Source organism: Labrus mixtus, chromosome 20 (genome assembly GCF_963584025.1).
Source record: "Labrus mixtus chromosome 20, fLabMix1.1, whole genome shotgun sequence".
Classification (NCBI taxonomy): Eukaryota; Metazoa; Chordata; class Actinopteri; order Labriformes; family Labridae; genus Labrus; species Labrus mixtus.
Window position 1 is genome coordinate 16,423,417 of NC_083631.1, and position 22,042 is coordinate 16,445,458.

The following is a 22,042-nucleotide window of genomic DNA, read 5'->3' on the forward strand; positions in this document are numbered from 1 at the left end:
ATGACAAAGTGGCTGAATAATTACACACGACTTAATGCACAGCAGAAACTCTGAGAGGTTGGTGATGGGGAAAAAAAAAACTAAAGTTCAGGCTGCTTCTGTCCAGGTAAAGTGTCCTACCTTCCATGCCTGGGTTAAATATAGACTGTGTACATCTGAAATGCCCAGGGCTCTGCACTTTATATTTAGCACTCTGCCTGAGATGTGTGACAGTAGCTTCAGCACCTCTTCTCGCTCCCAACTCGCTGGATTAAAAGAAGTGAGAAACACAAAGCTGGATGATACATATCCTTTATTTCCTTTATCACTGCTTCAGCCACACTGTTACTTACACATTCACCGATATCCTGCTGTCCTGACTGAACCCCTCACACAAATTCTCAGCTTTAACCAATAAAAAAGTAAACCTCTTGAATAAATTATATATAAAAAAGCAATTGAAAAGAATACCAATTCAAGAAAGATAAATACAGCATAAACAATGTTATTTCATCATCGTTGTTTTTGACCATAGAGATAAACAATTGCTAGGTCTCCATGTAGTCGTCGTTAGTAGTATTAGTATCAAGTTCATTGTCAGATTTTTGCTTAAAGCATCACTTATATAATTTTTCATTGCATCAAGTTGACATCATTCATGTTAATATAAGCATGCAAACATGTTTCCCCATGACCATTCAGAACTGCACTAACACGAGAAGACAGCGAGAGAGAATAGAGAGGGGGGGAAAGGGGGTCGTCATACACAGAAAGAAAGAAAGAGGGCAAGGGGATTGGAAGGAAGCGATGGGAGATAGCAAAGGAAACAGGGTGAGAAAAAGAGAGAGGAACATATAGGTGAGGGGGAGACAGGGTATAGGTTGGGGGAGGAAAGGTAAGCGTTGGTGAAGGAGAGAATGAGTAATCAGACAGTAATCAGACAGGCAGAAACAGAGAGAGCAGGAAAGGACTGAGGGAGGAAAGGAACAAGGAAATGTACTGCTTCGACTTTGAGTTTTGTAATCCATCACCAGGCAGTAACACAGGGGCTAAATAAGGCAGACACAAGCAGAGAGAGACAGTTACAAGGCCTCAAGACCAATGGATCAATACTATACGTACTAAATTCACTCAATTGACCATATTCACATAGCGACCATTTTCCTCTGACATCATGCTCACTGTGAGAAGCTAAAATACTGTTATAGAGTTGTTCTTCTGTGTGTGAGGATGTAGATTGATTACATTAGCAAAAGATTAGCTTAAAGCCAATATTACTGGTTTGTAGGGTTACACAACACTTTAGGAAAGGAGTGAATTCCTAGCGACTGAAATGCTAACATAATGTTTACTCGGGAGTTAAACACTAGCTAAAGAAATGTTACCTGATGTGTTGTTAACATAATGTTGGCCAGACAGTTACCCAAGTAGTTACAGCCAAGAACTATGTACTGTTTTGTTTGGAACAATGCTAATGTTAGCCAATATAAGTTATGAATTTACAACCACTTCCTTTCAAATATTACCACGAATTTGGTTGTACTAGCATAAGCCGTTGGGAAACAGTAGCTAGGAGTTATGAAATATAGCCCACTGTCCAGATGGCCTGCATATTTATGGCTTACAACATGGAACACATCGGTTTGAGATTATACCAGTGTGTCAGCTAACCACCCTGAGCGTGACATCAGAGGAAAATTGCCACCCTGTAAATATGCCCCTATCTTATGAAGCTCACAAAATGCAGGATGTTTAACCTGCCTTATCCTCCATCAAACACACCTTAAAGTCTAAATGCACTTTCATGATCCAAAGGTGAAAAGCCAGAAACTAGATCCCTTCCCTGAAACACACACACCTTTATAAAAGCATGTGTGTGTGTGAGGAGATAGAAATGGCAACAATAGCAATACGAGTAAATGTAGTGAGGTGTTGTTCTGCTGTTTTGCTGAGGTTACAGTAGTGGTAGTCGTAGTAGTGGTGACAGACATGGCTTTATAAATCTGTATCGGCTTACAGAGGAAGTGCAGAAATTCCAGGTGCTTGTTTTTCTCGCAACACCTCCTCCCTGCTGTCTTGCTCTAAGGGGGATCTAAATTTGTCCTGATAAGAAATGAGCCTCAAATTTTGTTTTGTTTTTTTTTTCCATATTTTTTTTTGGGGTTCCTTCTTAGAAATTGAATTTAAAACACACCCAAGAGTTTGGTTTTCAGTCACTGTGCCATCTGTTTTTCCCTCGGACATACAGTACACAAATTACTGAAAGAAGTACACGATCAACACAGTTACTTACATCAGGCAATGGGTAAGAGAGGAGGAGGAGGAGGAGGGCTGGATGATTGGCAGCTGATTTCAGAGACGACATAGACAGTACAAACTAATGTCTATGAAAGACAGCGTTTCCCCACCTAGTGCAATGAGGCACGTATAGTGCACACACACTTTCTCTCACACACACACACACACATACACACACACACACACACACACACACAAAGTGGCTCCTTGTAAATACACGGGACAGAAGACACGTTTGGCTCTGAGACAAGCGTTACAGTCTGAGGATGCAGGGACCGGAATTGGGGGGGGGGGGGAGTGAGGGAGGCAAAGACGGGAAAAAAAGGACAAGACGGGAGGTGGTAACGTGTCACATACAAGGTCTCAGTGACCCACATACACAGGCATACACACACACATACGCGCACAAATACAAAACAAACACGCCCACAAACACGGAAATAACACACACTGATAAAAGCAACACAGACGTGTGTGTCCTTCTTGAGTCTTGTCAGAGACACGATGTGGACATTTTCTCAGATGAAGCAGGATGGTGACTTTTTTGAGAAAAAGAAAAGAAAGATCTGGAATGATAGAAAAAAATCAAAATAGAGTGTAGGTGTCCTTCCCTGTAGAATACATCCTCCAGCAAGTGCAATCCCAACAGATGCTGGTCCGATCCTTAACGCAGGTTTTATTCGACCTGTGTAGTCCTGTTTCAGGAAAAGTCTGCAGGTTTAACAACGATCAACTCAGCCACCCCTCTCAAAAGCTCGGTAGATGACCATTATTGGCAATTATAAACTTCTTTCTCCATGATTAAATGTATAATGTTGGAAACTCAAAGATAACCTCAAAACAGAAAGTTGATACTGATGAGCACCATGAGGACAGTGACGAAAAGCATCAGGAAGAGGGACACATTTCAAGGATGCGTAACATGCTTAAACCAATGAGTCCGTCCTCATTTTTTTTTTTAGCTCCTCTGACATCAATAAAGACGCTTTATCGTCTTTCCTCTGGGGAAAAAAAAAAAGCAAGTTCAGTCCTAAACAAAGAGGGTACGGAGCCCACAGGAGGCATCCAAAATGGCCCGAAAAAGAATCCACCTCGGATGTTTTGTCCTGCTGAGTACTACATGAGATGTCTTCCCATACAGTACGGCACATACTGTACACCAATGTTGCAAAGAAAAATATCGACATAGTGATTTTCTTCTTTTATAGTCTGTACAAGGGCATGAACCTTTGGTCCTGGTTGGAATGACCATTCTGGGATGGCTTTCTCTTTTCTTTTTTTGTTTTGTTTTCAATAGAGAGAGAACAGTTTGTTACATCACACTCCTCCTAGATGAAATACTACACTAATCTGAAGCACACATGAACTACGCACATACTACAAACTTTGTGTGTATCCCTGTGTTTATGTGTATGTGTGTGTGTGTGTCCCTTGTTTGATCCCACATTTACACCTGATATCAGTCCTACTTTACCATTTGGCGTGTGCATGTGTTTTGTTAATGTGTAGTCTGATGCTCAAGGTGTAGCATGTGATGGATGTCGTTTATTTTTTTCTTTCCTCCATTAAAGACAGCACAGGACTCTGAGGATTCATCAGCGGGAGCAAAACAGCGCTAGCAGTCGGACACTAGCAGTGTCTCCATGTCTCTCTGTCTTTGATGGAGAGAATTATTCACAGATGAGAGGGAGGAAGGGGACATCTGGAGCTGGAGATGATAATGACCTGAGGAAAGAGGGGAATAAGGAAAAAGGGGCAGATTAAGCGAGAGAGAGAGAGAGACAGCAGGGTGGTGAGAGAATATATAAACAGTATGCAGTACTGTAAGATTGGGTTGAAGATGGAGGGGAGTGCATTACATAACCCATAACATCTAGATTATACAGATGCTGCTGCCTTAGAGCTTCTACATCTGACAGCTCCACAGCCTCCACTTTATCGTACGCTCAGTTAAAACATGCTTTTAAAGACTCCATCAGTTTTCCAGTGTAAATCCAAAAGCAGATCATCTGCTGCACCGTCTGATGATTTAAACCTTTAGGTAGCAGAACATGGTGATCTGGAAATATGGATTCTACAGTATGTAGATTAATAATAGAACAAAAACTCATGCAAAGTTCAGGAAATAATCTCTCAAAGATATAAGCATGTTGATAAGAAAGAAATAAGACTCACAGCCTTAATCAGAGTGAGGACTGTCCACGACGATATGAGGCTTAGGGGAGGATGCTGTGGCAGTCTTTGACACGAATGTACCAATTGCTTTCTCCTGCAGGGAAATAGAGATTTTGCTTCTATTAATTCTTCATGACAAATGAGACACTTCTTATACATTTATTTTGATTAAATATATGTCACTAAATGCTTTTACCACTACTAATAGCCTACTGTTATGCCCAAGTGGTGGAAAGCAACTACAGTAAGTACATTTACTTTTACATTTTTCTCAAGTCCACAGGAAATGTCCCTTCATGCTTATCATGTAGCTAACACAGTGTGGTCTGTTTTGCACAATGTCTTTAATCACTTTCCTTAACAATAGCAAGGATGCTAATGGATCAAATTAACTAATTCTAATCACCCACCACATTATGAAAAAAAGGACATGACTTTGGACAAGGCAATATGCTAAGATGTTAGCTTTGTCACCTAAATCTACCGCAATCATTCGTTATGGCAGAGTATGAATCACTGAAGTTATGTTATCCTTAGTTAGAGTAATATTTATAGTTCATAATAAAGTCTGTTTAAGTGCTGTGCACATTGGGCCTTAAAAAGAGCCAGCTCAAAAGCCAGTTCTCACCGAATAAAATCAGACTAGTTCATGTTCACAGGTCACAATCCCAAAAATGACCGAAGGGAGGTTTATTTATCTCATTTTTCTTAAGCTGCATCAAGCTAGTCTTTCCTTTTTTTGTAGAGCCTGGTTTGCCTCCATCGTCATCTTTTATTTACAGATATTTCCCAAGAGTGGCCGGATACTTTAACTTGATGTGGAGTTTCAAATTCGTTACTGATGTGACCGACGTTCTGACTTGTTTTTACAGACCTAGCAGGCAACAATTTGCATAAAACACTGAAATATTTCCCAATGGAATCTGTATTGATTTGTTCATAAAACTCCTACAGATGTTCATGAGAACAGACTTCAACAATACCAGTAGATACATTTGCCTTAAATTGTTGTACAGCTGACTGAAACTGAAACTAGGGATGTGTGCAATTAGGGGATTAAAGGGTTAAACATTTTCAAAATTGCTAGTTGGGACCAGAATACCTTGTTGGTATAAATTATTATAAATATTTGTATTAATTCAGGCCAGCGATCCTGGTCAAATATTATGTGTAAACTGCAATGCAGCAGCCAGAATGCTCTACCACCTGGATGTAAACCAGCACAGTGGACTGTAGGCTTCTTGCAACAGGAGTGGTTTAGCAGTACTGTGATCTAGAAAATGGAGATAAAGTTGTGTGTGGCCTGTGTCAAGTTAAACTGGCATATAACTACTCGACCAGAGCAATGCGTAACCAGCATAGGCACGGGCATGTCAACCTTCAAAGAGGATCAAAGGCTGGCGGTTATAGCACTGCTAATGATAGCCTCACTCGGCTAACCAATTTAACATTTTTTATCCACAGACGCTGCGATCCCATGTTAAGCCTTGTTAAATTAATTGTACTCAATTTTGTCAGTTTTCTGAGTGTTTTCTTAACTTCAGAGGAGTTGACTAGCCTGAATTTCAAAGTATGTTAAATCCACAGAGAAATTAATCAATATGTCACTTGACACAGTGCTCAGCAACGCTGGGTACCTAGATGAACGTGAGCGCTCATTCACTGTCTCTGCTCACAGCGAGGGATTTCAAACTGATATGTTGAGTTCACAGAGCAGCCAACACTATGAGCATGGTCATATCTTAGCTCTATGGTAGGGTTCATTTTTCAGTCTCTGTTTTTGGATTTCCAGCTAGCTCGCGCAACGGAGAACTGTTCCATAAAAAAATGGGGAAATACGCTTATAAACATTTTTCCTGAGAATAGGTTAAAGAATGGACACCATTCTCTTTTCTGCATAGAACGCCACATGTTGAGGTGACTTACAGCCAGCAGCTGGTTAGCCAAGTATAAAGACTTTCAGAGCTTACATAATAAACACATCATAGACTTTTGGTTTAATTTGCACAGACACAGACACACACACACACACAAAGAGAGCTTCATGTTTTTTACAGATATGCGAGTGGTCGAGAGAAGTAATCACTATGAGCTGAGAACAATAGAATTCTTTCACACATACTACAACATTAGGATTAATAATTTGTTTATACTCAAACGTTAAACTCCAATACGGCTTTACTTCAGTTATTTTTCTTTGATTTATTCGGAAAGTATAATTAGTTTCAAAAATATGACGCACTGCCATTCATTGATTAATCAACAATATATGAAGTAATTAAAATTTGTTCCACATAACGACCCTTTTGATTATTTAGCTAATTTAATTGTGATCATTTGCCACATTTTGCCACTTAAACTTTGTAATGGATGTCAGCATGTAACTCATAATGGAACCTTTTAAACTTTTAAATATTAAAAAATACAATTGTTATATAACCTTTACAAAAATATCCCTTTAATGGTGCTGTACCATTACTTCTGTACTGCTATCTCAAGTACTACAGCACATCTTTCAGTTTCACTGCTCCTACTACTTCTAGTGATTATGATAATCCTCATGTGATAAAATCTTCTTGGTTATCAGCCCCTGACTGAAGAACTCAACATTACATATGTGGAAAAAGGATAAGCTTGCGACATATGGGTACACAGTTACACACAAAGTCATGCTCACACACATGAACACACGTGATCATACGCTCATTACCTCCACGAGCTGATGCCAGTGCTCTATTGGTTTGCGTGGATTGGCCAGCATTGCTGCCCAGTGCTCCCTCCCTGGACCTTCAGCCTCGCTGCCCACACGACACATCCCTATGACCTCATTATGACCGATACTGACGCGCAGCGATGGATGGAGGCAGGGACGTGAGGGAGAGATAGAGAGAGAGAGAGAGAGAGAGAGAGAGAGAGAGAGAGAGAGAGAGAGAGAGAGAGAGAGAGAGAGAGAGAGCGAGGATGTATTAAAGCAGGGAGAGAAAGAGAGAGAGGGAGACAGGGCTTGTAAGTAACAGGCAGAGAGAATCTCATTTATCAACCTTGAGGACTGGGAAAAGAGTAAAGCGGCTGAGGAAGGATATTGAATAGCAGCTCACACAAATACACACAGGCCTGCATAAAAGGCGTGATGTCAGCGCAGAAGCGGGCACAAGCAAATACATACAAAAGCACACACCTATGGAGATGCCAAATGGAGGGCAGACTACATAATAGGGAGGCGGTGCACCTATAGACAAACACGTCAATTGGCCAAGTGTTGCTGCAGCAACAGACAAATACTGTCGGGTTTACACTTCTTTTTCTACCATTTGCATAAATCATGTTTATTCATGAGGTGCCTGCCTGTCAGCGTAAAACAGGGGAGCCTCCACCAGGACAGGGGCCCTCGTTGTGTTCAACACAGCCACAACACCATCGTAATGTGACAGCAAACACCACGCCGCATGTGCAAGCAGTCAGCACGCTTCACAGCAATCATCAGTTTTATCAACCCCATAACAACACCATCGGCCTGCTCACCAGTCATAGTCCATCACTGCGATGATAATGGAGACACTTTCTATGTTTTCATTTGGAATGTCAAACACCAGCGCCTCGTTGTATGTGGGGTTCAGCGTATTCTTCTTAATGGATGTCTTCCTCTTTTTTAGCCTCCGCCCGTCACAGATCAGAGACGCCTTCACGTACGGGTCTGAAGGAGAGAAAAGGAGAACGAGGAGAACAAAGAGCGTAGGAGGGATGGAGAAACGGGTGAAGGCAGAGAAGCAGGGGAGGATACAGAGAAAAGGGAAAAGGGGGGAGTGAGAAAAGAGACAAATATTAGAGTCTTGCGAATGCTGCGAGGTAGAATTGCTCACAGGTATTCTCGTCTGAAACACATAAAAGGCGTGAAAATCAAGTCACCTTGGCAAAGCTGGATTAAGAACACAAAGGGAGAAAAGCAGCACAGGTTGAATCAATTCAGTTATCCATTCAACATGTGCAACAAGATGACAGCCGTCAGGGAAAACACACACAGACACACACTCTCCATTTTCATGCTGCATCTTTCCAGCAATGCAATCATCTTAAAGTCAGTGTGGCAATAAAAACGGTAGGTGGTTATTACCATTTGAGATCTCATTTAATCTGAGGGGGCGTGACGTTTATCATCAGGTCTTTGACTGAAGGATTTGATTTGAGCGTTGGCAGTCTCTCATCTCTGGATGTCAGTATGAGCGGGGAAACTTCTGCTACACCTGCAGCTTCCTTGTCTTGTAAGAAACGCATTGCAACATTTTTTTTTTTTTTTTACTTTGTAGCTTCGGGATATATATTTATAATGTATAAACTTAAAAATCAACTTCCTGAAGGGGAAAAAAAAAAATACCCTCGGATTCTCTAACGGAGCAAGACGCAATCAATCTGCCTGATGAACTCCAGGAATTATTTAGCAAAGATGAATGGTTATTTATTTACTTGTTTTTTTCACTTTATGCTCCAACGAGTTCAATGTCAGTGATTTATTAGGTTTTGAAAAAATGTGTTTCTGCCAAATATTTGTGCAAAAACGTGTCACTTTTGCTCGCAGGACGACGCAACAGAAATGATAATGAGAGGCAAACAATGCACAACACACAACATCACAATTGCATTGTGGTAAACTGAGGCGGCTGTTGATGGAGAAACGTTGCTTCTTATTCTGTGATCCGTGGCATTGAAGTGACTCTGTTCATGTTTTAGATTTGAAAATAGACGTTTATAATTCTGAGTGATTGAATGGTCATCAATGAGGATAAAATATACACCTGAAATAACAACATACAGCGCTTGTAGCTGTTTTTTTTTGTCATATGTGTAGGATGTGTGCATGTGCTCGCGTGTGTGTGTGTGTTAATCCTTTACCTGAGAAGCCGGTGAGGTCCATGGCTTTGAGGTTGGTGGCCTTGATGACTGTCGCAGTGAGCCTGCCTGCAGTGGGCAGGTAACACAGCGAGAAATTAAGCTCCCCCAAATCAGCCTTCTCCTGTGGGTCACACACACACACACACACACACACACACACACACACACACACACACACACACACACACACACACACACACACACACACACACACACACACACACACACACACACACACACACACACACACACACACACACACACACACACACACACACACACACACACACACACACACACACACACACAGGGATAAGGAACAGAGCTGGACGGCTGCGAGTCAAACAGGAAAAACACTCACAGACAGATATCCTCTGGTTTGACGGCCCGAGGACGGAAAAAGAGCTACATCTGTGAGTGACGGCGGTGACAGCGCACGTCCTAATGTGGACAGGCAGAGTGTTTAGGCGCAGGGGAAGTGCCGTCACAGTAAATGAATCATACGCCAATCGGTCTGTGTCTCAGAGTGGCGGAAAAGTGTTAAGAAGAGGTGATGATTCTCAGGGGATTCTTTATCTCCCCATGCACTGATCGTCTCTCTGCCTGTGGTCTCCTCAGTAATGACACCGCTGGTATTCAGGTCACACTGTGGTCTGATGACTCCCTTACTGCCTCTGAGCCTCACTAATCAATATGTCCCCAAGTAGAAACAGTGAAATAATGCCAAGAGGCTAATGCTTTAAACTTATTTAATAAATGAAAAATCCATGCCAAATTTTTTGAAGACTTTGCTACGTCTAATTTGCTAATAGCCCTCTATGAATATTTCATATAAATCTACTTGGACATAGCGTAATGAAAAAGTTTGGATGTGAGCAGCGGTGCCCTTCCAGTAATCTATCCGGACTCTCGTCTGCTGCATTTTAACATTAAGGCATTCTGAATCCATCTGGACTGCAGAGACATTTCCAGAGCCGAAGATATTCCGTGCATTCTTAAAACAATGTGATCTTTAAACAACAAACTGTGAGGCACATGATTCTCTGAGATGTATTGAAGTAGAGATAAATGGTAATTATTACAATCATGAAGGAACAAGAAATATCAACTGTAACAAAAGTAATGAAACACAATTCAATTGAAGGCAATGCAACATTTTCTTTAAACCAATTTATCTGAATTTCTACGGTTTGAATTCCAATTTCTGCATTTTACAGAAGGTCATTTTAAGTTCAAACTCAACTTTCCAGTTTCCATCTGCTAATCTGAATCATTCAGACGCGTGGCTGATTTTCCTGAAGGTTGATTTGATCTGCCTCGGTTGCCTGTTTGAATTTCTCATTTGAATTCAAGAATGTCACCAATTCAATCCGAGCGATAGGTAGATGAATGAAACCGGATTACAGAAAAAGTAATTCATCTCTTTCAATATTGAACAATGGCATTTTCAAAATCTAGGCGTGCAAACCAACTCCATAGAAAGGAATAAGAAAACAGGTCAATTCAGTACATTCTGTTCAAAGTTAGATATTTCCGCAAGATACGGTGATTTAGATTAATATTTTAGTTTCAATTTAAAAGTACTTTTCTTTTTGCATTTCAGTCCTTAGTAATGAATGTATTTCTTCATTCAGTTGCTTAAACCATTCCTTAGAAGAAATCACTGTGGCCTGCTTTCAGATTCACACTGTTGAACAAGTTAGTCCAGAATCAGTCACTTGTGTCTTGTCTGATATGCTCTCTTCCTGTCTCTAGTTCTCTCTTTTGGCCCATCATTTCCTGCTGCAACAACCCAAATATTGTCCAGAGGCTCATTCAGATCTAATCTAGAATAATCTGTGGAAGCCATCTCCTCTGAATAAGAGTAGGCCTCGTTGAATCAGCCGTGTGTTTTTTGAGTGTTGTGTACTGTACTATGAAAGCTGTGTTTCCCCCCCCCTGTGTTGTTACTATGTGCTGATCGTTGTCTAACCTGTACGGTGTTGGGAAGAAGAATCTTCCATTGGGGAACAATAAAGTGAAATGAATGTGCTTTCATCCTTACCGCTGTGCCCTCCACGATATCCCTCCACACGGGTTTGTCCCCGCTGCCCTCGCTGAAGTCCAGCAGGTTGTCCACCACGACCTGGCCGATCAGGTCGTGTCTGGAGAAGCGGTCGAAGTCGTACACAGAGAAATGCAGCTTCCTGGAATGTAGCTCATTCAGCGGCACGCCGAACTGAAACGTCTCGTTGAACACAGGGTTTAAGGTCTTTCTGTGAACCTGAGAGAGAGAGAGAGAGAGAGAGAGAGAGAGAGAGAGAGAGAGTCAGAATCTACTATTGCATTACACTCTACAAATGATAGTGTCATTGCTTTGTAGATGCAGGAAATTATGAATTATTAACTGGCTGGGTACACGGGAATTAGTAACGATAAGGTGAAAAGGTGTTTTTAAGGGACTACTTTCTTTAGCCTCCAACATACAGTACCAGACTTTACTCCGTACTAGGTGTAAAGTAATGCTATGTGATGGTTGAGTACTATGACCTAAAGTAGAGGCCCGTACTGAATTTACGAATTCATGCTATTCAACATCATCAACAACAACAGCAGCTGGTGACACATTAATAAAAGTAACATTTAATAGATTAAACCATCAATGGTTCTACACATTAGTCCAAGAAACCAAATGAATGAATGTGTATTGGATTCTCCGATCGCTCATGATTTGATCATACAGAAACACAGTAGAGCTGCTTAAGCTTTTCAAAGATAATGACGACTGAAGGAATTATTCTTGCTCTAAAAAGGTGCATTCAACAATCAAAGGAGAAGATATCATGGTGAGGAAACAGATATCAGATAAATGGATTATGACAAAGAATTAAAACATAAAAGAAAGGTACCAAAAAAAAAAAGAAGCTTTTAATTTGTGCATGAATGTGTAAAACCGGAGATTAGAGCAGCACAGTGTGAAGCAGAGGAAATTATTTCACTAAACAGAGATAATAAAGGTTCAAATGTATCAGATTATCAGATTTAATCATCAGACGGAGTCAACATGGAATCCTTAACCTCATTTGTGTTTCCTCTTATTTCATCATGAGTTAGAACGAACAGACAGGCATCTCACAGTGACAGAGGGCGGAGCTTCTTCTCCTTATATATTATCCTTTAAATCAAAGTAAATGAAACAATAACTACTTCCATACCAATTTGTCCCACCTTGTAACCCCTTCATCCAAAACTGATAATCTTTCAAACTGATGCTTATTCAGCTCTGTATAGACACCCCACATGTTTTTGTCAATGCATTACATATTTTTGGGTGCAGTATAGGCAGACACCCTCTCTACTTTTACGTATCGGCTTAAAATTTAAACTTTAAAACATTTTTCATAAAGCTTATAGTGAGGACTGGCTCAGGCTCGGACCAGCTCCTATAGTTATGCTGCTGTAGGCTTAGACTGCAGACTGACCCGGAACACTTAGCTCCTCTCTCTCTCTCTCGCTCTGTATGCGTTCATATCAATCACTGCATGTCATACTTTACATCTTCATGTGCCATTTATAATACTAACTATATATCTTCTCGGGTTTCCTGAGCTCCCTTATCCTGTATGTTCCCTCCACTCCAACTGTTACAACTATTAATATTATAGTCTTACGTCCATTATTGTTATCATCATTATTAAAGTAAATCTCAAATCTTAGCTCAACTCCAAATGGTATAATGAACAGCTGAGTTGTTCCTGCTAATACCACACAAACTTCATCATTATTACTGGAGTTGTAGCCACACATCTGTCTCATTTGTTGTTGTTTTTGTCACTGTTGTTGTTTCTGTTTGTCTGTTAGCATGGGTCTGGTTCAGCTCAGGGTTTCTGCCTGTTAAAGGACAGTTTCTGCTTCTTTTTCTAAATGGTGCTACGTGCTGCGCTCACGGTGGATTAATGTTGGGTGTCTGTAAATAATACGACAAAGAGTGTGTTCTAGACCTGCACACATTGAGATATTCTGAGTAGCTACACAGATACTTGTATCTTACATTTCAGACTTGTGCATTGATGATTGCATTCCAGTCACAGACACAACTCAAGGTTTATTCAGACATAAATTCGAGCCAGATATGAAAAGGCCCAGCAGCTTGTTTGACAACACTTTTGCTGTTTTGAAGACGCGTCCAGAATCCTCAAAGACTTTCGTGTTTTTGCTGCCAGGAAGAAAAAAAAAAATTTCATGCACCGCAAAGTGAAGTACATTTTTCTACCTGCTTTACAGACTCAGTTTCTATTTCTTTAACCAAACCAACATGGACCAGTTTTTCGAAAACACACTGAGGACTGTTAGATGTTCTCTTGCTTCTTCTATTTTATTCTGAAACAAATGCAATTTGAATGAATTGAAATGAATTCTGAAAAGATAACCTAAGAGATGCTCTCTCTTTTTCTGTTTTTAGTCAAATCTGAAGCAATTTGCTTTCATTGCCGTTGTGTTTTTCTACAAATTCTTTTTCCAAGTGAATTTTTCTTTTTCTGCTCCTGCAAACCACGTTCTTTTCTTTTGTATGTAAAAACAAATTGGAAACATAAAAGGCCTCCCTGCTTTTTTCCCCTCTCTCACAGAACAGCGACCAGAGCTTTGTGTTAAATATAAAAGCTTTAACCGCCTCTAGGATGAATGGAATTGTGCTGACATTATTCCATGTAAATGTCATGCTTTCAAACAGAGCCGCATAACCACACAAAATAAGACATATGAGGAGAGGTTTGATGAATCGTGTTCGGGCTGTAGCAGCTGACGTGTCCTTGAGCAACATAATCAACCTGATCCACACACGCTGACCTTGATCCTCGGCCTTGAGGGAAAAAGTGAATTTCACCTTTTCTTATGGGAGGGGGGAATCATATCAAACCTGCTGAAATCAAATAAAGGCCATATAGTAAATTCAAAACTCAATATATTTCCCTTACACAACGCGTACAAGGTGCAGGAGTTATGTTTTTTTTGCACATTTCAACGGGGATCAAAGTAATTCCACCTCATGTTTTCAGCCTTCTCCGTCTGCTTTCTCTGCACAATTCAAATAAAACGGATCATTTTGAAATCAGAGGATGCAGTGTGATGGCAAGCGAGCTGTAATTTCCTGCTCGTCACATTTGAACACATAGAAAACCTCTTTGCTTTCAATCTCAGAAAAAAAACTGAATTTTGACTATTTGTTGATTTGCTGCCGGGATTTAATTGCCATGAAAGCATTCGATATAAACTCTGTCATGCAATAAAGCCTGGGATAATTAAAATGTGACACACACTCGCTTTTCCAAATCTAACTTTTGCCGCTGCATGAGCGGGCCTGTCACTCTGGCTTATTAGCACTTGATGATTACTTGTTAGCTTTGGATTTTTTTTAAAAACACACGGCTGGTGGAAATAATAGAAACGGAAATGGCAGGGAGATCTTCTCCAGTAGGTGATATCTGTTCCTCTTTAGAGAAATGAGCTGGAGGGACAAAAGCGGGGGGAAATGGGAGTGCTGTAAAAAATCCCATGTTAATGAGAATGTGATTGAAATTAAACAATCATCTACACTCTGAACAAAAGCGGAGCAGCATTATGCAAATGACTGAAGCATTCACGCTTTTCAACGAGCGAAGAGGCTTTTTGTGAAATACAACAGACAGTCGCACAAAAGAGGGGGGGAAACCAAAAGGGAGACATTTCAAGCGCTGAACAAAAAGAAACCTGTGATATTTACGGATAAAACACAGAGAAGTACAACTCCCATTTGTGAAGCCTCTGAGCTCATAAGTCATGAGGTTTTCCTCAGAGACTAAATCTCTAGGGCTAAGGGTAAGTTTCCTCAGACAGAACATCCAGAAATGAACCCTCAATATTGACTTAACTGTCCTCAAACAGCAGAATAACACAGGAGCGGAGGAGCGGTGCTCTGTAATAGTCCCGAGCACATTATCTTAAATAAATTATGCCCAAGATTAGATTAGATTACATAAGTGAAACTGTAATGATTTCCCATGAGGAAGCGGGAAACAGCGAGAGAGAAAACAGGCGTTTTCACTCGCAGTTTGTTACCGAGGATACAGGTTGAGTTTGGTTTGGACATGGTGGGGGGGGGGGGGGATTTACCTTGGTCTGGAATTTCTTCTTCCTGTCTGGCAGTAGGTAGATCTTCACATACGGGTCGGAGAAGCCGTTGGCATCCTTCGCTGGCAGGTCCAGAGCTTTTAAGATCTTCACCACCAGCTGCTCCGTACTAACACAAACACACACACACACACACACACATCAAACCCCATTAGAATTTCACATGCTGATAAAAAAGAAGACTTTAAAGGCCGGGGTCGCACAAATTTACACCAACACCCTCTGAGACCCAGACAGGATCAACCCACACACACACACACACACACACACACACCCATAAACACACACCTTTGCAGGCTTTGTGCACACATAATAGCGTGGGAGGTTCCGTGTCTCTGAAGCAAGGAAGAGCCAAAATAGCATGTGTGTTTGTGTGTTTGTGTGAATGTGTGTGTGTGTGTGTGTGTGTGTGTGTGTGTGTGTGTGTGTGTGTGTGTGTGTGCGTGTCATCCCTGCAGCTGTTTTAAGGTTGCACCATCAGCAATGTTGAATGTAAGCACAGTAAGCACAGATGTACAGAGTCTGGTCAGAGCTGAACTCATGGATAATCTTTCACACGTTTCTCACTCTGTGCAACATATAGAGAGTTGTTTACACAAATCAGACACACAATGAAAAACAGTTACATGAGCATTCACCTGTCTTTAGCTTTCTTGTGTGTGCAGAAATCTGAAAGCTTAATGAATCAAAGTTTCTTCAATAATAAAGCATATTCTAATTATACCTTCTTTGTCTGAGAACCTGTTGTAGCCACAACAAAAACTATGTAGTACCTTTTTAAATGTTGCTACAACCCCTAAATCTGATTGAAAAGGACGATTTTTTAAAAAGTAATTCTACCTTTAGATGCTTAAATTTGTTGAATGCTGCTGCTGCTTAAGTCAGATTTCTTTGTGAAGAGACACGTCTATATTTTCAGTTTAATGTTTGGCCATAAATAAAACTTGTTCTTACATATAGGAGTCATATGTAATGAGATTCTCCTATAACTTTTTGGACCTTAAAGAGGTCATATTATGCCCTTTTTGGGGTTTGTATATTTAATCTATGTACCTACTAAAGTATGTTCACAATAGCTAAAGTTTGAAAAAAGTGTCTGTTTTCATGTACTGCCGCTCCATGCACCAGCTCGCTTCTGACTCTCTCTCTCTAAGGCTCTGAAGTGCCCACGTTCAGAGTCCCCACGTGTGCCAAGTCTGATCTGATTGGTCGGCCTGTCGGCTCTGTCGTGATTGGTCAGTCGCTCAGCCACTCTGGCTCCAAGGGCCAGGGAGCAAAAACATTAGCACCTTAGCGCTACTGTGCTACCGCAGGCCACGGCATATCGTGGGCGTGCTACAGAAGTTAACGGGCGTGCAACATGAGCTGCTGGGCTTGCCACAACGAGCCAATGGGCTTAGATCAGTGATCTCACACTGACAAGACGTCACACTGACAATTTTTTTTCGAGCGGGGCTAGAACCGAGCGTTACATGCAGCTAATGCTGCAGCTAACAGGAGGACGTAGGAGAAGCCGCGTTTCCGCAGACTTTGAATTTTTGCACATAGATGTGCCTAAACATGCACAGGACACTTGGAAAACACACTAAAGAGCATATAAAACCAGAAAAAGCATAATATGACCCTTTTAAAATGTATGAAAACATCACAGGTCCTAATGACCATCACAGTTTAGTTTAATTTGAATCTAAAAACATCCTGCATTGTCCCACTAAAAGTCTTAAACCCAAAACTAATGAGGTCACTTTGATTTCAAAGAGAATAAAATAGAAAATATTAAAACACAAAGAGCTGCAACCAGTGACTTATGGCTTCCAAATTTTCATCAGATTTTGTTTTTACTTCTAAAAGGACATTTAACAGGGGTTGAGTTTCAAATTTGAATGTGTATGTGACTGAAAATAATAAAATACTTCAATGGAATGAATATCACTCCATTAGTGAATTTCCATAGGATCCTGTTTGTGCATGTGTGTTTATGTCAGTCTATATACAGTGTGTGTAGCATGTCTCAACATCTTCTTATTTAAAAACAGTAAATATAACACAAATAATATCCACATCTTTACGTTGGAGTAGTCCATGCAGAGTCATGGCTGCGTCACACGTGCCGTTTATTCTGTATTTAATTGGCAGATGAAGATGAAGACAGCCCGGAGGCCTTTAATCAGACCTCATTAGACTGTGTCTCTGCCTGTTAACCAGCGTGTCAGCACTTCATTAGCTGCTATAGGAGAGCAGTGTGAACTTTGGGGCTCAGGGAGGACACGCAGGGCAAACGTCAACAGTGACCCTGGACACTTATATGATCCACTGTCCATGTGCACCAATCAAAGACAAGATACGCTTGTTGACAATATGACCGTGGCCAATCCAGACATGTGTTTACCTCTGAATCACATCCAATTAAGGCAATTGGATAAACATGCCCACTCTGCAATCACATTGAATCAGGGAGATGATATACAGGGCCAATTACTGGGGAGAATTACATTCCCAGCTCAGCCAGATAAATATTTTAACAAGAAAACCCTGACCGATTCAAATATGCATCTAATGATTATTAATCCAGTCGGATTTGGAGACATGTGACGGCGGAGACAATTCCCAAATGGAAACAGCAGGAAAAAAAGAGAGATCATTCTGCATTTTACATGCTTTTGTTCATTCACTCACACGCTGTCGCAGGTTTCGCTTCCCATCACATGTCTTATTATAGAGCAAGACGTGAACCGCAACCGAGGTTTTCACACAATCCGTGAGGCGTGCTGCAGAAGAATGTACCTATTACTGCTCGAGCGGAGAGCGAAAAAATTCACGGCCTTATTCCTGGCAGACAATGCCCTGAAAGCTAGCTGTTATTCCCACAGAGGAAAATGTGTCAGCTTTTAATGGGGTTGTCAATAGAAATGTCTTTCCCAGAGGATCTGAGGAAGATTGACATTGTTGTTCCGACTGTAACACTCCCAACAGCGGGGGGGCTCACGCATTAACATATACCACTCCTATCACAGTCCCAGTGCCAACACACCTCCACCTTTGTGTTCACATACACATGCTTACAGTACACACTCGTTTTGAAGCTACCGCTCTAACCTTTCTTCTTTAATCCTTCATCACTCCCACTCTTAACTATTTTTAACTAATTAATGCCTTCCTGTCTTATGTAAAGCCCTGTGAACAGCGTGTTGTTGAGACGTGCGTATGAATAAAGTTGCCCTGCTGAAACAATTTCCATCCGGTGTTGTGACAGGCAGCGACAGCATGACTGAGCCTAACTTACCTTGTGACCTTATAAAAGGAGCCACAAACAGTTTTAATCATTAGCCCAGCTCTCCGTCCGTTCCCCTGCTAATTCTCTGTTTCTGTAACTGCAGCTGTAACACACTCTGGTGTTATTACGCGTTGACAGGGATGCTGTTTAAGTGACTCCCCATATATAATTCACGACCGAAACGGCCTCTCGCTCCCTTTCTTTTCTGATCATCAGCACTTTCGCCTGTTTGTAATGTCTCTACATGTCGGGGCCGCGAAGAAATGGGGGGACTGCCAGCTGAGCCCGCAGACGCACCGAGGAATGGAGCAGCGCACGCACACACACACACGCACGCACACACACACACACACACACACACACACACACACACACACACACACACACACACACACACACACACACACACACACACACAGTCTCTCTCTCTCCTCGCCGCAAACCCACAACAAGCCTTAGTTACAGTACACACACTCACAATAAAACACACACTCTCTCATAATCCAGTCCTCACAGCATGGCATCAGACAATTACGTACTTCAGGCGAGAATACTCAACAGAGAATCGTCACAGGAGCAAAAAAGAAAAGTAAGAACAGAAATCTGTGCTGTACAGAGCTGAAAGAACAGTTCTTTCTCCTTAAATAGACATTTATACTTCATTTAGACATCATAAAGAACAAATAAGTAACTTGAGGTATGTTAGATGGTGTGTCTAAATTGAGGTTGTCTTTTTGTGTCTACTCAATGATAAACAAACTTAAAGATATTTTCCTGAACAGAAGTAGCAATGTAATATGACTCCCAAGTCACAAATAGTTTCCCCTGCAACTCTCACTGGGAAGCCCCTTTATATGTTCTTACAGGTATCGTCCTTGAAACATTTTTGTCTTTTAAGCTACCTTAATAAATCTCGCAACTGTCTGTGTTCAGACTGATTTAATTACTGCGCGTGAAAGCCTTTGACTTTCAGGGCAAAATGATAAAATAATTTAAAAAAAATCTATGAACACGATTAGTCAGCTGGAGACCTTTAAGCTACATGATACACGCAGGTGTGAACAACCCCGAGGCCAAGCTTTCCACTTCTGTTTGAATCAAATGATACATTTTAATAAAGGTCTTTACAGGGTCATTAGGTTTTTTGTTATCAACATAAAAACGTTACAGTTAGACATCCCACCTAGTTTGATGACACAAAACAGTAAAAGCATGAACTCTTAACATTTCGGCACATTTTTTTTTCATCAACTTTCATCCACAGGGAGCTAAAAAGTTTCATATTTTGACCAAAGCGGAACACATTTAGTTTCCCAGACACTGATTCAGCATCTTAGTCTCAGCCGGTGGTGACTAACCATCCGTGTGACCTTAAATCAAACTTTATATCTAACATTTATAGTGGCAATGAATCATGGAAGTTAAAATTCAAAACTTTTTTTTTTTTCAGGCGCTGGACACTGACAGAGCATGTAGGATGCTCGATCAGAAACTTGCTGACTTACTTGAAGGCGTAGCGCAGGAGGAAGCTGATCTTGCCGCAGTTGTCGCCCTGTTTGCCTTCACCCTGGTCGCCCTTTGGCCTGTAGAGCTCCGGTTTGATCTGCCCAATGCTGGTAACCTGCTCCTTCTCCTCGTGGAAGTCAGGGCTGGAGAGCTGGTGAGTCATGGGCTTGGGCCTAAACAGACACACAAAAAGCTCAGAGGGTGAACAGTGAGCAAGGAGATGCACCGCCACGTGAGCATACACACAAAAACATGGTGTGTAACAGCGTGATTCAGTAGCTTAATCAGAGATGCAGTGAAAGGTGAACAATCTAAATGGAGAATAGACTATTTTTGCTTGCATTAGTGTTCATGCACAAAATGAACATATTTATGCTTTATAGGCAGGGCTGGGAATCTTTGAGTATCTCACCATTCAATTTCAATTCTTTGGGTCACAATTCGATTCAGAAGCTATTTTCGATTCAAAACAATTCTGTATTCTATTATCAGTCTATTTTTTAATTTGTATACTTCAGGATCTACTCCAGACAGACTGGCTGAATTTCTTGCTGCTCCATTTGGCATTCTACTGAGTTAAAGAGCTAGCATTAGCACTTAGCAGGGAGTGACTGATTAGCCTAAAAAAAAAAAGAAAATTGGAAGTTATGAATCTATTTAAAATCTCTCACGATAAGAATCTCGATTTTTACATTAATCGTTTTTTTTCCCACCTCTATTAGTAGGTATTATTAAAAAGACGCTAACTGTGTGATGATGATGATGGTGCTTCTGGAGTAAGTCACCCAAAAACACAAATTAATATATAACGTTGTTGTATGATATAAATCCGGAGCTAGCCAGGCCAATATTTTTTGAGTTACAGAGGAGTTTATCCAACAACACAGACCAGAATGCCTCTTCAAACAACAACCAATCAGAGAAACTAAATGTGATACAGGCTGCCAGGATTGGCAACTATTTTCATTTCCAGTCCATATTAGTGTTGTAGTCAAGACCACAGTAACCGAGACCAGAGTGCTCCGAGGCCGAGACAAGACCAAGACATTTAGGGATTGAGCCAGAGTCAAGACCAAGATCAAGACCAAGACCATAAATATCAATGAAAAATCATTGTGTGTGCAGCAGGCATGTCACTCACTTAGACTGTAACACCGGGAAGGTTTGAGGACGTAACCGAGGGATAAGAAGATAATGAATCTAATTATGAATGAATGGAAGTTATTTGGTCTTTTAGAAAGGGGTGCTCTCCGTCTAATCACATTAATGACTTGGATTAATAGCTTTTCAATTGTGGTCTTCGACTGGTCTTGATTTAAAATCCGGCGTCTGCCCAATCTGAGACCGAAAAAAGAGAGAGTAAAAATGTTTAAAGCCAATATGAAGAAAATGTCTTTGTCAGTGTGCGTGTGTTATTTCCAGAGGTCATTTAAGACTTTATTTCCAAGTTTTTTCCTTTATTTTGTTTCTTGTTTCGTTTTCTTTAAAGGATCGCTGAGGGTTAAGCTTCCCTCCTGTTGAATAAAGCACCATATCGAAACCAGCAACTTGACACAAATGAAAAACCCACACACACTCAAAAACCAAACCAGTACTAACCGTGGGGTGACCTGCTGCTGAGAATGAGCGTTGGGCAGGTCTTTATGAGGATGGGCTCCCCCCTCTGTGTTCGGAACATCTGGAGACGTCGTACTCAGCTTCAGAGTTCCTAACAGAGGCAGAAAACAACAAACCCCTGATGACTCACATGTCTCCGTTGTTAGTGCTGTTGTGGCC

General features: G+C 41.0%; 1 protein-coding gene across 1 annotated transcript in view; it reads right to left on the reverse strand.

Annotated features, from left to right (window-relative positions):
* Positions 1-275: 275 nt before the first annotated feature.
* syt3 (synaptotagmin III) overlaps positions 276-22,042 on the reverse strand; it is a 33,692-nt gene continuing 11,925 nt past the window's right edge. Inside the window, exons 5-13 of the mRNA XM_061065609.1 lie at positions 21,866-21,974; positions 20,266-20,439; positions 15,469-15,595; positions 11,384-11,602; positions 9,340-9,460; positions 7,975-8,146; positions 7,163-7,292; positions 4,453-4,546; positions 276-4,002 (exon numbers count right to left, since the gene is read on the reverse strand). Coding sequence (XP_060921592.1) covers positions 4,457-4,546; positions 7,163-7,292; positions 7,975-8,146; positions 9,340-9,460; positions 11,384-11,602; positions 15,469-15,595; positions 20,266-20,439; positions 21,866-21,974 — 1,142 coding nt within the window. The 3' untranslated portion in view covers positions 276-4,002; positions 4,453-4,456. The remainder of the gene's footprint in view (positions 4,003-4,452; positions 4,547-7,162; positions 7,293-7,974; positions 8,147-9,339; positions 9,461-11,383; positions 11,603-15,468; positions 15,596-20,265; positions 20,440-21,865; positions 21,975-22,042) is intronic.